The 12333-nt window shown below is 42.6% G+C and overlaps 1 protein-coding gene and 1 long non-coding RNA gene across 7 annotated transcripts in view; one reads left to right on the plus strand and one right to left on the minus strand.

Moving 5' to 3' along the window:
* The window catches only part of LOC310704407, a 240074-nt gene that overhangs the window by 159527 nt on the left and 68214 nt on the right, over positions 1-12333 (plus strand). The gene's annotated exons all lie outside the window — the stretch shown is intronic.
* STK39 (serine/threonine kinase 39) overlaps positions 1-12333 on the minus strand; it is a 112092-nt gene that overhangs the window by 50417 nt on the left and 49342 nt on the right. For all 6 annotated transcript variants that reach the window (XM_083496691.1, XM_083496688.1, XM_083496692.1 and 3 more), the window contains exons 4-8: positions 11783-11924; positions 10925-10980; positions 5776-5885; positions 5582-5683; positions 2129-2262 (exon numbers count right to left, since the gene is read on the minus strand). In XM_083496691.1, coding sequence (XP_083352817.1) covers positions 2129-2262; positions 5582-5683; positions 5776-5885; positions 10925-10980; positions 11783-11924 — 544 coding nt within the window. The remainder of the gene's footprint in view (positions 1-2128; positions 2263-5581; positions 5684-5775; positions 5886-10924; positions 10981-11782; positions 11925-12333) is intronic.

Here is a 12333-nt window from a genome sequence, read left to right on the forward strand (position 1 = left end):
AGTTCTAGATCAGTTCTCAATCTGCAGCCAGGGCTATAGGACTTTGATGGTGCCGTTAATAAAAATGAAAACAGGAACATTTTGCAGCAAGCGTTGGCATATTGTGGGATGCCAGATGCTAGATACAGTGGTACTTTGGGTTACAGACGCTTCAGGTTACATACGCTTCAGGTTACAGACTCCGCTAACCCAGAAATAGTACCTCAGGTTAAGAACTTTGCTTCAGGATGAGAACAGAAATAGTGCTCTGGTGGCGTGAGGGCAGCAGGAGGCCCCATTAGCTAAAGTGGTGCTTCAGGTTAAGAACAGTTTCATGTTAAGAACGGACCTCCAGAACGAATTAAGTACTTAACCCGAGGTACCACTGTATATCCATCAAGCTACTGTGAACTTAAAAGAAAAACCACAACTTGTGCAAAACAAAAATATTAAACTTGTATTATTATTATTATTATTATTATTATTATTATTATTATTATTATTATTATTATCATCATCATCATCATCATCAAATATGGATAGTCCTGATGCCTTTTCCCAGGAGATAACTGCTCATCTGCTTTATTTTATTCCAACAATGAAACAGTAGGCCATTTGTGCGCAGTTAGCAGCTTAGCAGAAATGAGTTGTCTAGAGCATTCCAGACTGAATAACTAAACACATTTCTATCTGCTGCCAAGTGGCAAACCTTTGCTTTCAAAGCACATGCCCTGGAGATTGAGAATTAATAAGAAATTAATAAGAGAGACAGTGGAAGGCCAAAGAATTTGAAGACAGGATGCAGAAGAGAAGAAAATCAGGGAATCTTGGAGAATTCAAAAGGCTAACCTATAGCAGACATTCGCAACTCCAAATTTCTCAGTTATGATCACAACTGCTCCATTTGAACTGGAACAAACAAACAAACAGAATGGGCATGTGGCTTGTTTCACTGTTTTTATTTGCAATTAACCCAAGTAAGATCACTGGAAATGAACTACTGAAATTTCTTTTATGCCTTGATCTTAAGAAATGCAAACACATTATAGCTACATTCCTTACATAAGTTGAACTCCCTGGCAACCCTAAAATCACTGTATGAGAGGTTTTTAGAACTGTTAATTGTTTTGCCTGTTTTTAACTGAAACTGTTTTCTGGAGCGCTTTAAACTGTTTTAGATTTTTTTTATTTTATTTTTTAAGAAATGCATGTTTGTTGTGGATGTGTCTGCCACAAGAGAATGAGAGGGATACACGTTCAATTAATAACAACAATGATACTGGTGAATTTGTTCAAAGCCAGGTTCAGAACATATATACTGCCCTTCATCCAAAGATCACAAGGAGGTTCACAACATAAAAATACAAAAAGTACCCAAAAAAGTAAGAGGGGGCTTTTAAAGCCCCCAAAACTTTTCTGGCTCAAATATTTATTCCCAGCTTCCTCCACCCTGCTTGCCCCAATCACCTTCCCCCAACTAGACAGCCAAACAATCATAGCAACCTTTGTGAGAACTATATGGTACCCAGCCCTGAATGCTATTATCCAGCAGGTCAGGCAACTGTGAGGGATAGAGGTAAGGGAGGTATTTGTTCCCTCAAACCAGGCACCTTTGCTACTATCACTGCTACCTAAAAGAGAAGAAAAATATGTTTTTGAGGTGGGGGCTTGCTTCTGCGGACTGGGTAAGGTGACTGAAACAGGTGGGGGGTTATCTGAAGCCCTGGGTTGTTCAAAATCTGAGATTGCTCTCACGCATGCTCGCTCGCTCTCCCCTCTCCCTCTCTTTTTTCAGAATAACATCTCAAATAATTACTGAGTTTATCCAAAGCAAGACTCAGAAAGATGAAAAGAAAGAAAGAAAAGGAAACATGGCTTCCCAATGCAAAAATACTGCATATAGTCTTCATAGCCAATGTTCCTACAGCCTGAAGTTCTCAGAATCAAATTCTCAAGTGTGATGAAAATGGCATCTTTATAACCTAACACGGTGCCTAATATATTTCAGATGGACCTTTAAACAAAAGAAACCCTGTTAAACAAGGCAGTTTAAAGTTATTCTCTCCCTTACTCCAGAGAAGCTTTGCGTAACTTTCAGCAAACTCTAGCCTACCCACCTCCCTTTTCTTTTCCTTTTAAAGAGACATACCTTTTAGAAGGGTCTTTCTGAAGACACAGCGAAATTAATTTTCTAAAGGACTTGCCGTACTTTTTTGTCATTTCTTTATCTTCCACACCCGTTTCCAACGTTGGGGGGTCATTTTGCAATGTCAACATTAATACCTATTTTAAAACCAAAGGCGACAAGAGAAACGGTATCAGACAAACAGGTTAAAACAAACACTATGTCATGATAGCAGTTAGAAACATATACGAAAGGCGAATCAAATTATGATGAGAGTCTTGTAGTTAGCATTAACTCTCCGAGGAGGCCTCGTTTGGCCAGAATCAAGTATACACTTCCGGAGTAACACTAAATACATTACTTCTGGAAAATGAGCCACCGTAGCCGCTGTACAGCCATGAAAATTTGTGTGACAGGCTTTTTAGACTCATCTACCCATGTACTAGGGAAGCGGCTGTCGCTGTGGGTTAAACCACAGAGCCTAGGACTTGCCAATCAGAAGGTCAGCGGTTCGAATCCCTGCAGCGGGGTGAGCTCCTGTTGCTCAGTCCCTGCTCCTGCCAACCTAGCAGTTCAAAAGCACGTCAAAGTGCAAGTAGATAAATAGGTACTGCTCTGGCGGGAAGGTAAACGGCATTTCTGTACGCTGCTCTGGTTCGCCAGAAGCGGCTTAGTCATGCTGGCCACATGACCCGGAAGCTGTACACCGGCTCCCTCAGCCAATAAAGCGAGAAGAGCGCCGCAACCCCAGAGTCGTCCACAAATGGACCTAACGGTCAGGGGTCCCTTTACCTTTACCCATGTACTATCTGAAACCCAAGGGGCACATTGGTTGCTAGGTGTAAAATATATTGGCATTATTGTCAGCTATGCTACCCCACTATAGGAGGTGGTTCTGGGGCTCCAAGCACTGGATCTTTTTTGCCGGGACCAATATTCTGCCCTTAGACCTTACACAGCGGCAGGACATACTGTAGTGCCAAGTTAGACCCCAGCCATCCGTGCCTTCCTAATTTGTTCTGACGCACTCTGTACACTCGTGCAAGTTGTGTCATGAGCCTACGCACTGGCGCCTTTAAGGGCTTTGCACAACACCCTTGCTAACGGGCATCCTCTTTTTGAAATCAAAACGAAACCGGGCACTGCCATCTTCAAAACGTCTGCCTGCTCTTGTTACTATCAAACTGAGGGGCCAGAGGTCATAGCACTGAGCCAAGAGTCACGGAAGTTGCAACACCAGGACCAAAAACATACCAGGTATCTGGTTTCTTAGGCACCGAAAAGTTTAAGCCTGTTTGGTTAGGAATTTACACTGCTATATTCAGCTCTGTTAAGGGTTAGTTTCTGAATATGTGAAACTGGATCCTAGGAATTTGCAGTGTTTTTCCAGCCCTGTGACAGACACGGCCAAGGAGAGTGAGCTTGTTCAAACTTGTCCTATGGGTTGCCATTCTTTTAAGAGCGGTGTCCAGGACATCTAAATAGCCACTGCAAAATATACACGCTCATATTATGGCAACTATTCTTATGTCATTATATAAATATGACATTCACTTTCTGCAAGTTCGTAGCTCCTTTTATGTTCCTAAATAAAATTCACTTATGATCCTAACATATGTTTTGGTATTTCTGGGGGTCTTTGCCTCAGAGACTCCTGCCTTATTCTTTCTGTATTGCATAAAATATTGAAGGAACGAAAGTTGTATCTGTCGTCCACTTTCTTTTTTAGCCTATGGTCCATCACCCCCGGTATAAATTACCAACAATACTGCAAGCAGAAACCTAGAACAGATTCCCGATTCCTACAACTGGCAAGATTAATATATATCTTATGCATTATAATTTTAATTAACACATAATTCATACATGACTCAATACTTTAAATTCCTCAAAAAATTACTTCATATATGCAAATTTTATTTCTGATTAAAACTGGATGATTAGAAGGCCACAAAGATTCACATATGAGCATTTACAGGTGCATGCAAGCACCTACACCTTAAAGATGCTTGCGCCAAGTTGATATAAGCTTGTCATTCTCAGTCAGTCCCATGGATCCAAAGAGTAAAAAATGGGGGGGGGATAATATTAGCACTGGCTGTGCAATTGGCATCACTGATGTTGGCACATCCTTTGGGGAAAGGATACAGGGAAGGAAGAAGGAAGGAGAAGGACTTCAGCAAGTCAACAGCCTAGGAGGAAGCTGCTATGCAGACATTGACTATAAGACATTTTCAATGTTCGGATCTGTTTGCTCAGACCTTTTTGGCCATCTTAGCAATAGTGCGTGTGTGCATGTGTACGCACTTACGCATGTTTAACAGACCCCTGAATCAAAACAAATATCAAGTTGGCACATCAGTACACCTGGCACTTATACAAGCCCCAAGCAACAATAACTAGCAATGCCGTCCAATCTTGCAATGCGTATCTCAACCTTCACATTTTCGGATTTGCTCAGGAAGGGCTGGTATTTTACTTGGTAGCTTGACAAGATTTCTTTTAAGCACACAAGGGATTCAACACAGGCCACTGTTGCGTGTTATTCTGGCAATCCTTTTTCAGAAAGAAGCTTATGTTAGTCACCTTAGAGAAAACAAGCCAGAAAGCTCCGGTGTCTACTTTTCTCACGGTTCCTAACCCACCCTATTGTTTTGATTTGGTTTTAATAATTGGGTTTTATGGATTTTACTGTATCGTAAAACTCTGTTGACAATTCACCACAGAATGACATCCTGCTTTCCTTCCATGGGACAACTTGCTTACTCCAGGCACCCCCAAACTCAGCCCTCTAGCTGTTTTGGAACTGCAACTCCCATCAACCCTAGCTAACAGGGTCAGTGGTCTGGGATGATGGGAATTGTAGTCCCAAAATAGCTGGAGGGCCGAGTTTGGGGATGCCTGTGCTACTCCATGAAAGGTGGGAGGCGGGGGGGGAGAGAGAGAGAGAGAGAGAGAGAGAGAGAGAGAGAGATTGGCATATTCTCAGAAATCTAGGTGACCTGGCTTGAGTTTCTCTCTTTTTTTAATTACGAAAAAAGTGCTTCACTGCTGTTTCAAAACAGGAAGCTAGGCTGCCCTCAGCATGCCAGTGGCATTCCCTCCTAAACTGGGAAAGAAGGCTTCACAGGAACAACAGTCCATCACAATGGAGTGTTGCTCCCAAGAACTCTCTTGTGAATAGTGCTGCATGGTTTCCATTGGGCAATCTGTACCAAAACAGAAGAGAACACCACTGGACTGCTGAGGATTTTTTTTTGTCACATGGAAGGAGGAGGATAACACCCTTAGGTGTCTCATCTGGTAAGCCCAACATCTAAGTTCCAAGATGGCGCACACAAACCCCTTTGCAACATCACTTCATACTTTTAGCGGGGAACAAAATGGGGGGAGGGGGGAATCACAACAGTGCCATCTATGCAATGCTACTTTTTATACAAAATTAGACTTCATTCTTATTTTCAGAACTGTATTTACTTTCATCGGAGGATATTTGTGGTAAGGCGCAGCTCCTGTTGCTAATTCAATGGCTGTTATTCCAAAGCTCCAAATATCAGCCTTGAAGTCATAGCCTCTCACCTATTGCATGAAAACATAAGACAGACAGGTTAGTTTAGTGCTGAGATGCTGAACTCAAGGAAGGCCAGGTGAATGGTGTATCACACAGGTACCTGTTCCATGACTTCAGGGGCCATCCAACATGGAGTACCAACAAATGTCTTTCTTACTTTGTTCCGAGTAACGTCTCCTCCGGTGGCTAAAAATGCGCTAACGCCAAAGTCTAGGAATAGAAGAGACAGGAAACCCTTTTAGTGTTTGATTAGCTTATACTGAGGTAACTATGCTATTTCCACTTGGATTCCTACATAAAATATGAAACGCCTATTTAAATGAAGCTGTGAAGTTAAATGTTTTCTCAGTAGGTGTAACAATAACACTTCTATAAACTGCATAGACGCCTCTCCCCCTCGTGAATCATACCTTTAAATAATATTTGTCCTTATGTATTAAGGCATGCAATACCCATGGACATGAACAAGAGGTCTATTGCTCCAAAAGCAGCATTCTGGGTCAGTTTTCCACACGCTCCATTGAGAATTTAAAGAGTGTTATTTTTAGCTATGCATCAAATTTTCAACAGAGAGCTGCTTGCACAGTTATTTCATATTCTGCTTCAAGTAACTTTGGAAGTTGCAAGATCAGAGGGAGAATTTTAAACAGTCATGTGAGGGCTGTGGGAGAAAGTGATTAAGATGCTAAGTGTGGGTGTAAATAAAGAGGCAATTAATAAAAGCAGTCCTGCTGCTTGGACAGACCAAAGAATTTTGGATGACAAGGGCTATTTCCTATAATGGCTAGGCAGGTGTTTATGGGAAGCCCACAACGAGGGAGCCGTTCTTATTTTGAAGGGGTTTTTTTATAAGTTCTGTGCTCAAGGATATACCACATCCTCAAAGCCACATGCTTGCCTTTTTTGTCTGAACTGCCTTGTTTTCTGCAAAGATATCCACAACAGCAGGAGAGCAGAAGAGTTTTTCTAGCATACGATGAAGGATGGGAAAAAATGCAACCCTCCAGAAAAATAAAGAGCCACTTGATCAAGATGCTCTTTGTGAGACATTGATCAAAGGAACAACAACAGCTCGCTTTTCCTGAGCGCAGAGAAACCTTTATCAGCATCTGTTTCTTCTGCCCCTCCTTATGCAGCCAGTTCAAATTCACTGGTCCCTGGAATAAAATTACAGCACCTTAAAGTAGTGGCATTCTGAATTTTTACTAAAGACAAGCCCTCTGTTCTTACTCCTGATATTGAATATCAAGAGTTCAAGAGGGAGGAAAACAAAGACTCGATTAAACGATATGGAGTGTTGTGGTAGACAAGCAGACCACCGCAAACATCGCTTTCACCAATAAAGTCATTACAGATTAATTTAAGAGGTAGTCACCAACACTTATCCAATGCTGTTAAGGTGTCAATAACCCCCACAAACAACTTCCCAGAATTATTCTGAGCCAGGGGTGCCAACTTGAAAAAATAATGGGGGGGGGCAAGTTAAGCCCCACATAATCACAGGACGCGACACACACCCCATCTGAATGGCAATGCCCATCAACTTGGGGAGCCCCACTCCCTCAAATATTTTTTTGGGGGGGGGCAAGGTACCTCAGCCCCTAGGAGTTGGCTCCCATGTTCTGGACTAATACAGTTATTACCACACACAAATGTCTGTGAACATAGAAAAAGAAATAAAATATAGGGGGTTACATGGAAAAAGGAAAGACTTTGTTTTATTTCGGCCAGTAGGTATTAGAATTAAGAGCATGTGGATAGCTCTATATTATTATTATTTGATGCAGGCACCCCGAAACTCAGATTTGGGACTACGACTCCCATCATGCCTAGCTAACAGGACCAGTGGTCAGGGATGATGGGAACTGTAGTCCCAAAACATCTGGAGGGCCGAGTCTGGGGGTGCCTGACTTAATGCATAGTATTCTGGAAATCTAGTATCGTGGGGATATAGGAGATCCAAAGGGGAAATACAGTGGTGCCCTGCAAGACGAATGCCTCGCAAGACGGAAAACCCGCTAGACGAAAGGGTTTTCCGTTTTTGAGCTGCTTCGCAAGACAATTTTCCCTATGGGCTTGCTTTGCAAGATGAAAACGTCTTGCGAGTGTTCCGATTTTTTTTCGCCCCGCCCCCCATTTTTCTAAGCCGCTAAGCCGCTAAGAGCCTTTTAGCTGCTAATCCGCTAAGCCTTTAATAGCCGCTAAGCCTTTAATAGCCGCTAATAGCGCTAATCCGTCAATGGGCTTGCTTCGCAAGATGAAAAAACCGCTAGACGAAGAGACTCACGGAACGGATTAATTTCGTCTTGCGAGGCACCACTGTACATGTCTGCCTGAGCTATGGCAAATGACTGCTGTCATGGACAATACTTTGACTCAGTACCACTGTCTCTGTATCTGCCATCTCTGTCCTCTGAACTAATCTTGCAAACTGACAGCTCACGCCAGTCAGAGAGAAGCGGCAAGAAAAAGGTATCTCCTACACCACGCTCATCACACCCTTCTGCACCAAAACCAGTATGTTGTTTGTACACATGCCATACAAATGAAAATATTGAGGTTCCATTACGGATCTTTCACATGTCAGATTTTTCATGGTAGAAGGAAAAGCAGTTTTCTGAGTGCGTTATTCTGGAGCACTTGCTAAACAAAGGCGACACGCCGAAAGGCAGCACGCCAAAAAAATCTGGAAAAATACAGCAACTAGGGCTGGGCGATACCTGGTTTTCAACATTGTGATATATCAGCAGCTAAATACTGGGATATGCTGATATATCACAATGTCTCCTAAGGTGGGAAGAAGAAGCGGAAATACACCGCCCAGTCTGGAGGAGCATCAGAGCTTTGTTGAACCCCCTCAACTGGGGGTGGGGAGAAGCCTCCTGTCCCCCAGCTGAACGAGCCCCAATGCCTCTCAGGGTCATGCAAGCCAGAGGCAGAGGGCTTTGTTGAGATCCAGCACCAAGCGCCTTCTGGTGGTTCCCTCACTGCGAGAAGCCAAGTTACAGGGAACCAGGCTGAGGGCCTTCTCGGTAGTGGCACCCGCTCTACGGAATACCCTCCCACCAGATGTCAAAGAGAACAACAACTACCAGACTTTTAGAAGACATCTGAAGGCAGCCCTGTTTAGGGAAGCTTTTAATGTTTGATGCATTACTGTTTTATTTTATATTATTATTTTATATTTTGTTGGAAGCCACCCACAGTGGCTGGGGAAGCCCAGCCAGATGGGTGGGGAATAATAATAAATAATTATTATTATTATTATTTGTTAAACTTCTCCCCTGAGGTACGGGCAGCCGAGGCAGGAACAAGCTGCATCGGGCCCAGCGCCTCACCAATGCAGCTGGTTCCTCCCTCTGCGGTTTGAGGCGAAAGCACGATGGCACCTTCACTTAGCAGAATATCATGAGTGAAACTGCCGCTGCCAGTGTCCAACTGTAAATTGGGTTTTCCTTGGCACTCCAGGTACTGGTGTTGGAGGGGCTTGGAAGTGGTTTCACTCGTCATATGCCGCAGGGTGAAGGTGCCATCGAGCTCTGACCCTCAAACCAGTCCTGGGCGATGTATCAATACAGGAAGTTGGAAGTTGAACGGAATCTGTTCCAGAAGTCCATTCTCACTTCCAGGTTTGCGGCTTTTGGGAGCCAAAACGTCTGAGTTCCAGGGCGTTTGGGATCCAAGGTACGACTGTCCCCTGTGCCCAGAAACCATACCAATACCAATGGATATGGGGGGGGAAAGGCCCTAAGTTGTTGATCAACACCTGCTGAAGGCCCAGAGCCCGGGGTCAAAATGCTAGCAACAAGATTTCCATTGTTCTGGAGGTGGGGTTCCAGCAGCTTGCCAAAAGCTCTTTACAACTCTGCCTGTCTAGCAAAGTAAAACTATGCAAATATATGAAGAGCATGTGTTTTTTGTTTTTTTAAAAAGTCACGTAACTGTGTTAGTGCAACTGTTAAGACCTAAGCACTGTGCCAAGATGTAAGCTTAAAGTATACAAAACTGTCCTTACTGTGGAACACTGGTCATGAGATGGATCAGTGGCCACAATGAATTAGCTTCATGAAAATCTTTCATCAAGTAACTACGAAAGAGGTACAAAATTAAAATTTCCAGCCTTGTCAATTTATGTCTCCTTGCTATTTTGATAAAAGGCCAAAGAAAAGGTTTTGATTCCGCCCGCCCCCCCGCACTTGTTAGAACAATGGACCATAGTGTTTGTTTTTAAGGGACATCCTTCTGCTTACATAGTATTGTGTACATAAAAAATCACTTTACTATGATATATCGGTAATTTTAAAAAAATAAACTGTCAATACTACCCACTATTGTTTGGTGTGTCCCCGTCCCCCAAGATTTTATTAAAGTTTTCACATTACAGTGAAATAATACCTAGAACAAATAAAATTTAAAAAGGAAAGAGAAAAGAACTAGAAAAGAAAGGGAAGAAAAGAAGCAGAGAAATAACAAGCATTGAGGGTACCACTAATAATAATCTTAATATTATACCTTAATCTTCAATCCACAAAGAGGTGTGTCATCTCTTCTCTCACCTGAAGAAGCTTCCCTCCTCCTCAGCCTCACATCCTGAGGAAAACCCACTCTGACCCGTCTTCCACCCAGGTCTCCCTTTTCTATCCATCACCTCTCTGTTTGTACAGTGGTACCTCAGGTTACATCTGCTTCAGGTTACATACGCTTCAGGTTACAGACTCCGCTAACCCAGAAATATTACCTCCGGTTAAGAACTTTGCTTGAGGATGAGAACAGAAATCATGCTCTGGTGGTGTGGCAGCAGTGGGAGGCCCCATTAGCTAAAGTGGTGCTTCAGGTTAAGAACAGTTTCAGGTTAAGAACGGACCTCCGGAACGAATTATGTTCTTAACCCGAGGTACCACTGTATCTTAAAAATAAAGTTTTGCAGAAGGAAGACGTAGAAACGGCTTGCCTAAGGCTTTCTAAGTAAGGTCCTGTGAGTGTTGAAATTTGAACTGAGGACTCGCCAGCTCCCACTCTTAACCAATGCTCTGACATTAGCTTCACGCCTTGCAAGGATTAAACCTCACAACCCACATAAGCATTTTCTAAGCGCACAGTGGGTGCTTCAGCCTATGGCTCGTCATCAATGAACACCAGGGCTCTTCAACCTGGCAACATTTTTAAAAGGTTAAAACTTCAATTGGGTCTCTTAGCACATTTCAGATTCTCCATACACATTTTGAAGCTTTGATGATCATGATTATTACCTGCTATTTGTACCGAGCCATCTTCCCCCAGAAGAATATTACCAGCTTTTAAATCCCTATAAAAATGGATGAATAGGAGTCATTTCAGTTCAAGTAAACGAGAATATGATCACACTCGACGGAATTTTTTTTGTTGAGAAACATGCCACAGGATAAATTAAAAGCTACTCAAAACGCAGTGATTATATGATCTTCTCGTTAATACTGAAATTGCCACTTTTAAAACGAGATTGCAAAAAACGGGTATTATTCCACGCACTTGAAAGCTTATCTTTTAAATCACATGCCGAGCTGGAAGTGTCTGCAGCGCTGCGGATCACGGGATATAAAGTTCCCCCCACATCTCAACTTGCTATACCCTTCAAACTGCTCCCATTCTAGTATAGCAAATAAAGGGTTGGGGCAGATTGAAGATTCCACCAACAACCATCCCATTTAATTTCTTTAGATGAGGTGACATAGGAAGAGAACCCAAGTGGAAACCAGGAAGCATCAGTACTCCCAGCCACACATGTTTTTCTTCCTTCTCTGTTCCTCTCAGCATCAAATTCTGGGCGCCAATCAAAAAGGAGGAGGCACAATTCAGTGTTGTGGTCTGAAACAAGTAGTTCGACAGACACCCTTCTGGCTGGACTTCACGTATATGACAAAGACTTTCTTACTCCAGCTTGCATTTCAGGTTAGTGTTTTTTGTTCGTCTTGTTTCATGGCAATTTTTAAATTGTTTTATTCTCTATATGGTTTGTTTTTACACATACCGCTTAGAAATGCTAACAATTAAGGGGTAGGTAAATGCCGTTTTAGAAAATCACGGAAGAGAAATTGTACTAATACACACGGCGCATTAGCTTTTTTTACCTGTGAATCTGTCCGTTCCTGTGTAGATAATCTAAGCCTTCCAAAACCTCTTTAAGAATTGTTGCTATTATTGATTCTTCAAGGACGCCACTCTTGTGCTCTCCTCTGTTGACCACATACTTTATGATGTCCAACATGGAGCCTAGATTTTCACACATATACATATAATGGAATAAAAAGAGAAATGTTCTTTTTAGGAAGTCATCTTGCAATTCAAGCTTAATGATGTATACTTTAGCATTTCGTTTTCAACTCAACCTTGACATACATACGAAGACCTCCAACAAGTAGAGCTTTGCTGAATGTCACCCCATTAACATGTTTGGTATAGAGGTTGTGCTTTCAGGTGGGCCAAATGCTTTTTCTCCAGTTCCGAACACAAACATGGGCATATGCCACCACAACCCTTAAAAACTAGGGCCCTCTCTCTTCCTGGGGAGTGATCTGAGCCAAATGATATACTGAGTAGGAGATTAAGACACGAATAAGGGCTTTAGCACTGCCTTCACTCTGGAGCAGGGAACACTTCTGCCTCATTTTCTCAGGACTCG

The sequence above is a fragment of the Podarcis liolepis genome (genome assembly GCF_965112155.1).
Source record: "Podarcis liolepis genome assembly, chromosome: 1".
In the NCBI taxonomy this organism is placed as follows: domain Eukaryota; kingdom Metazoa; phylum Chordata; class Lepidosauria; order Squamata; family Lacertidae; genus Podarcis; species Podarcis liolepis.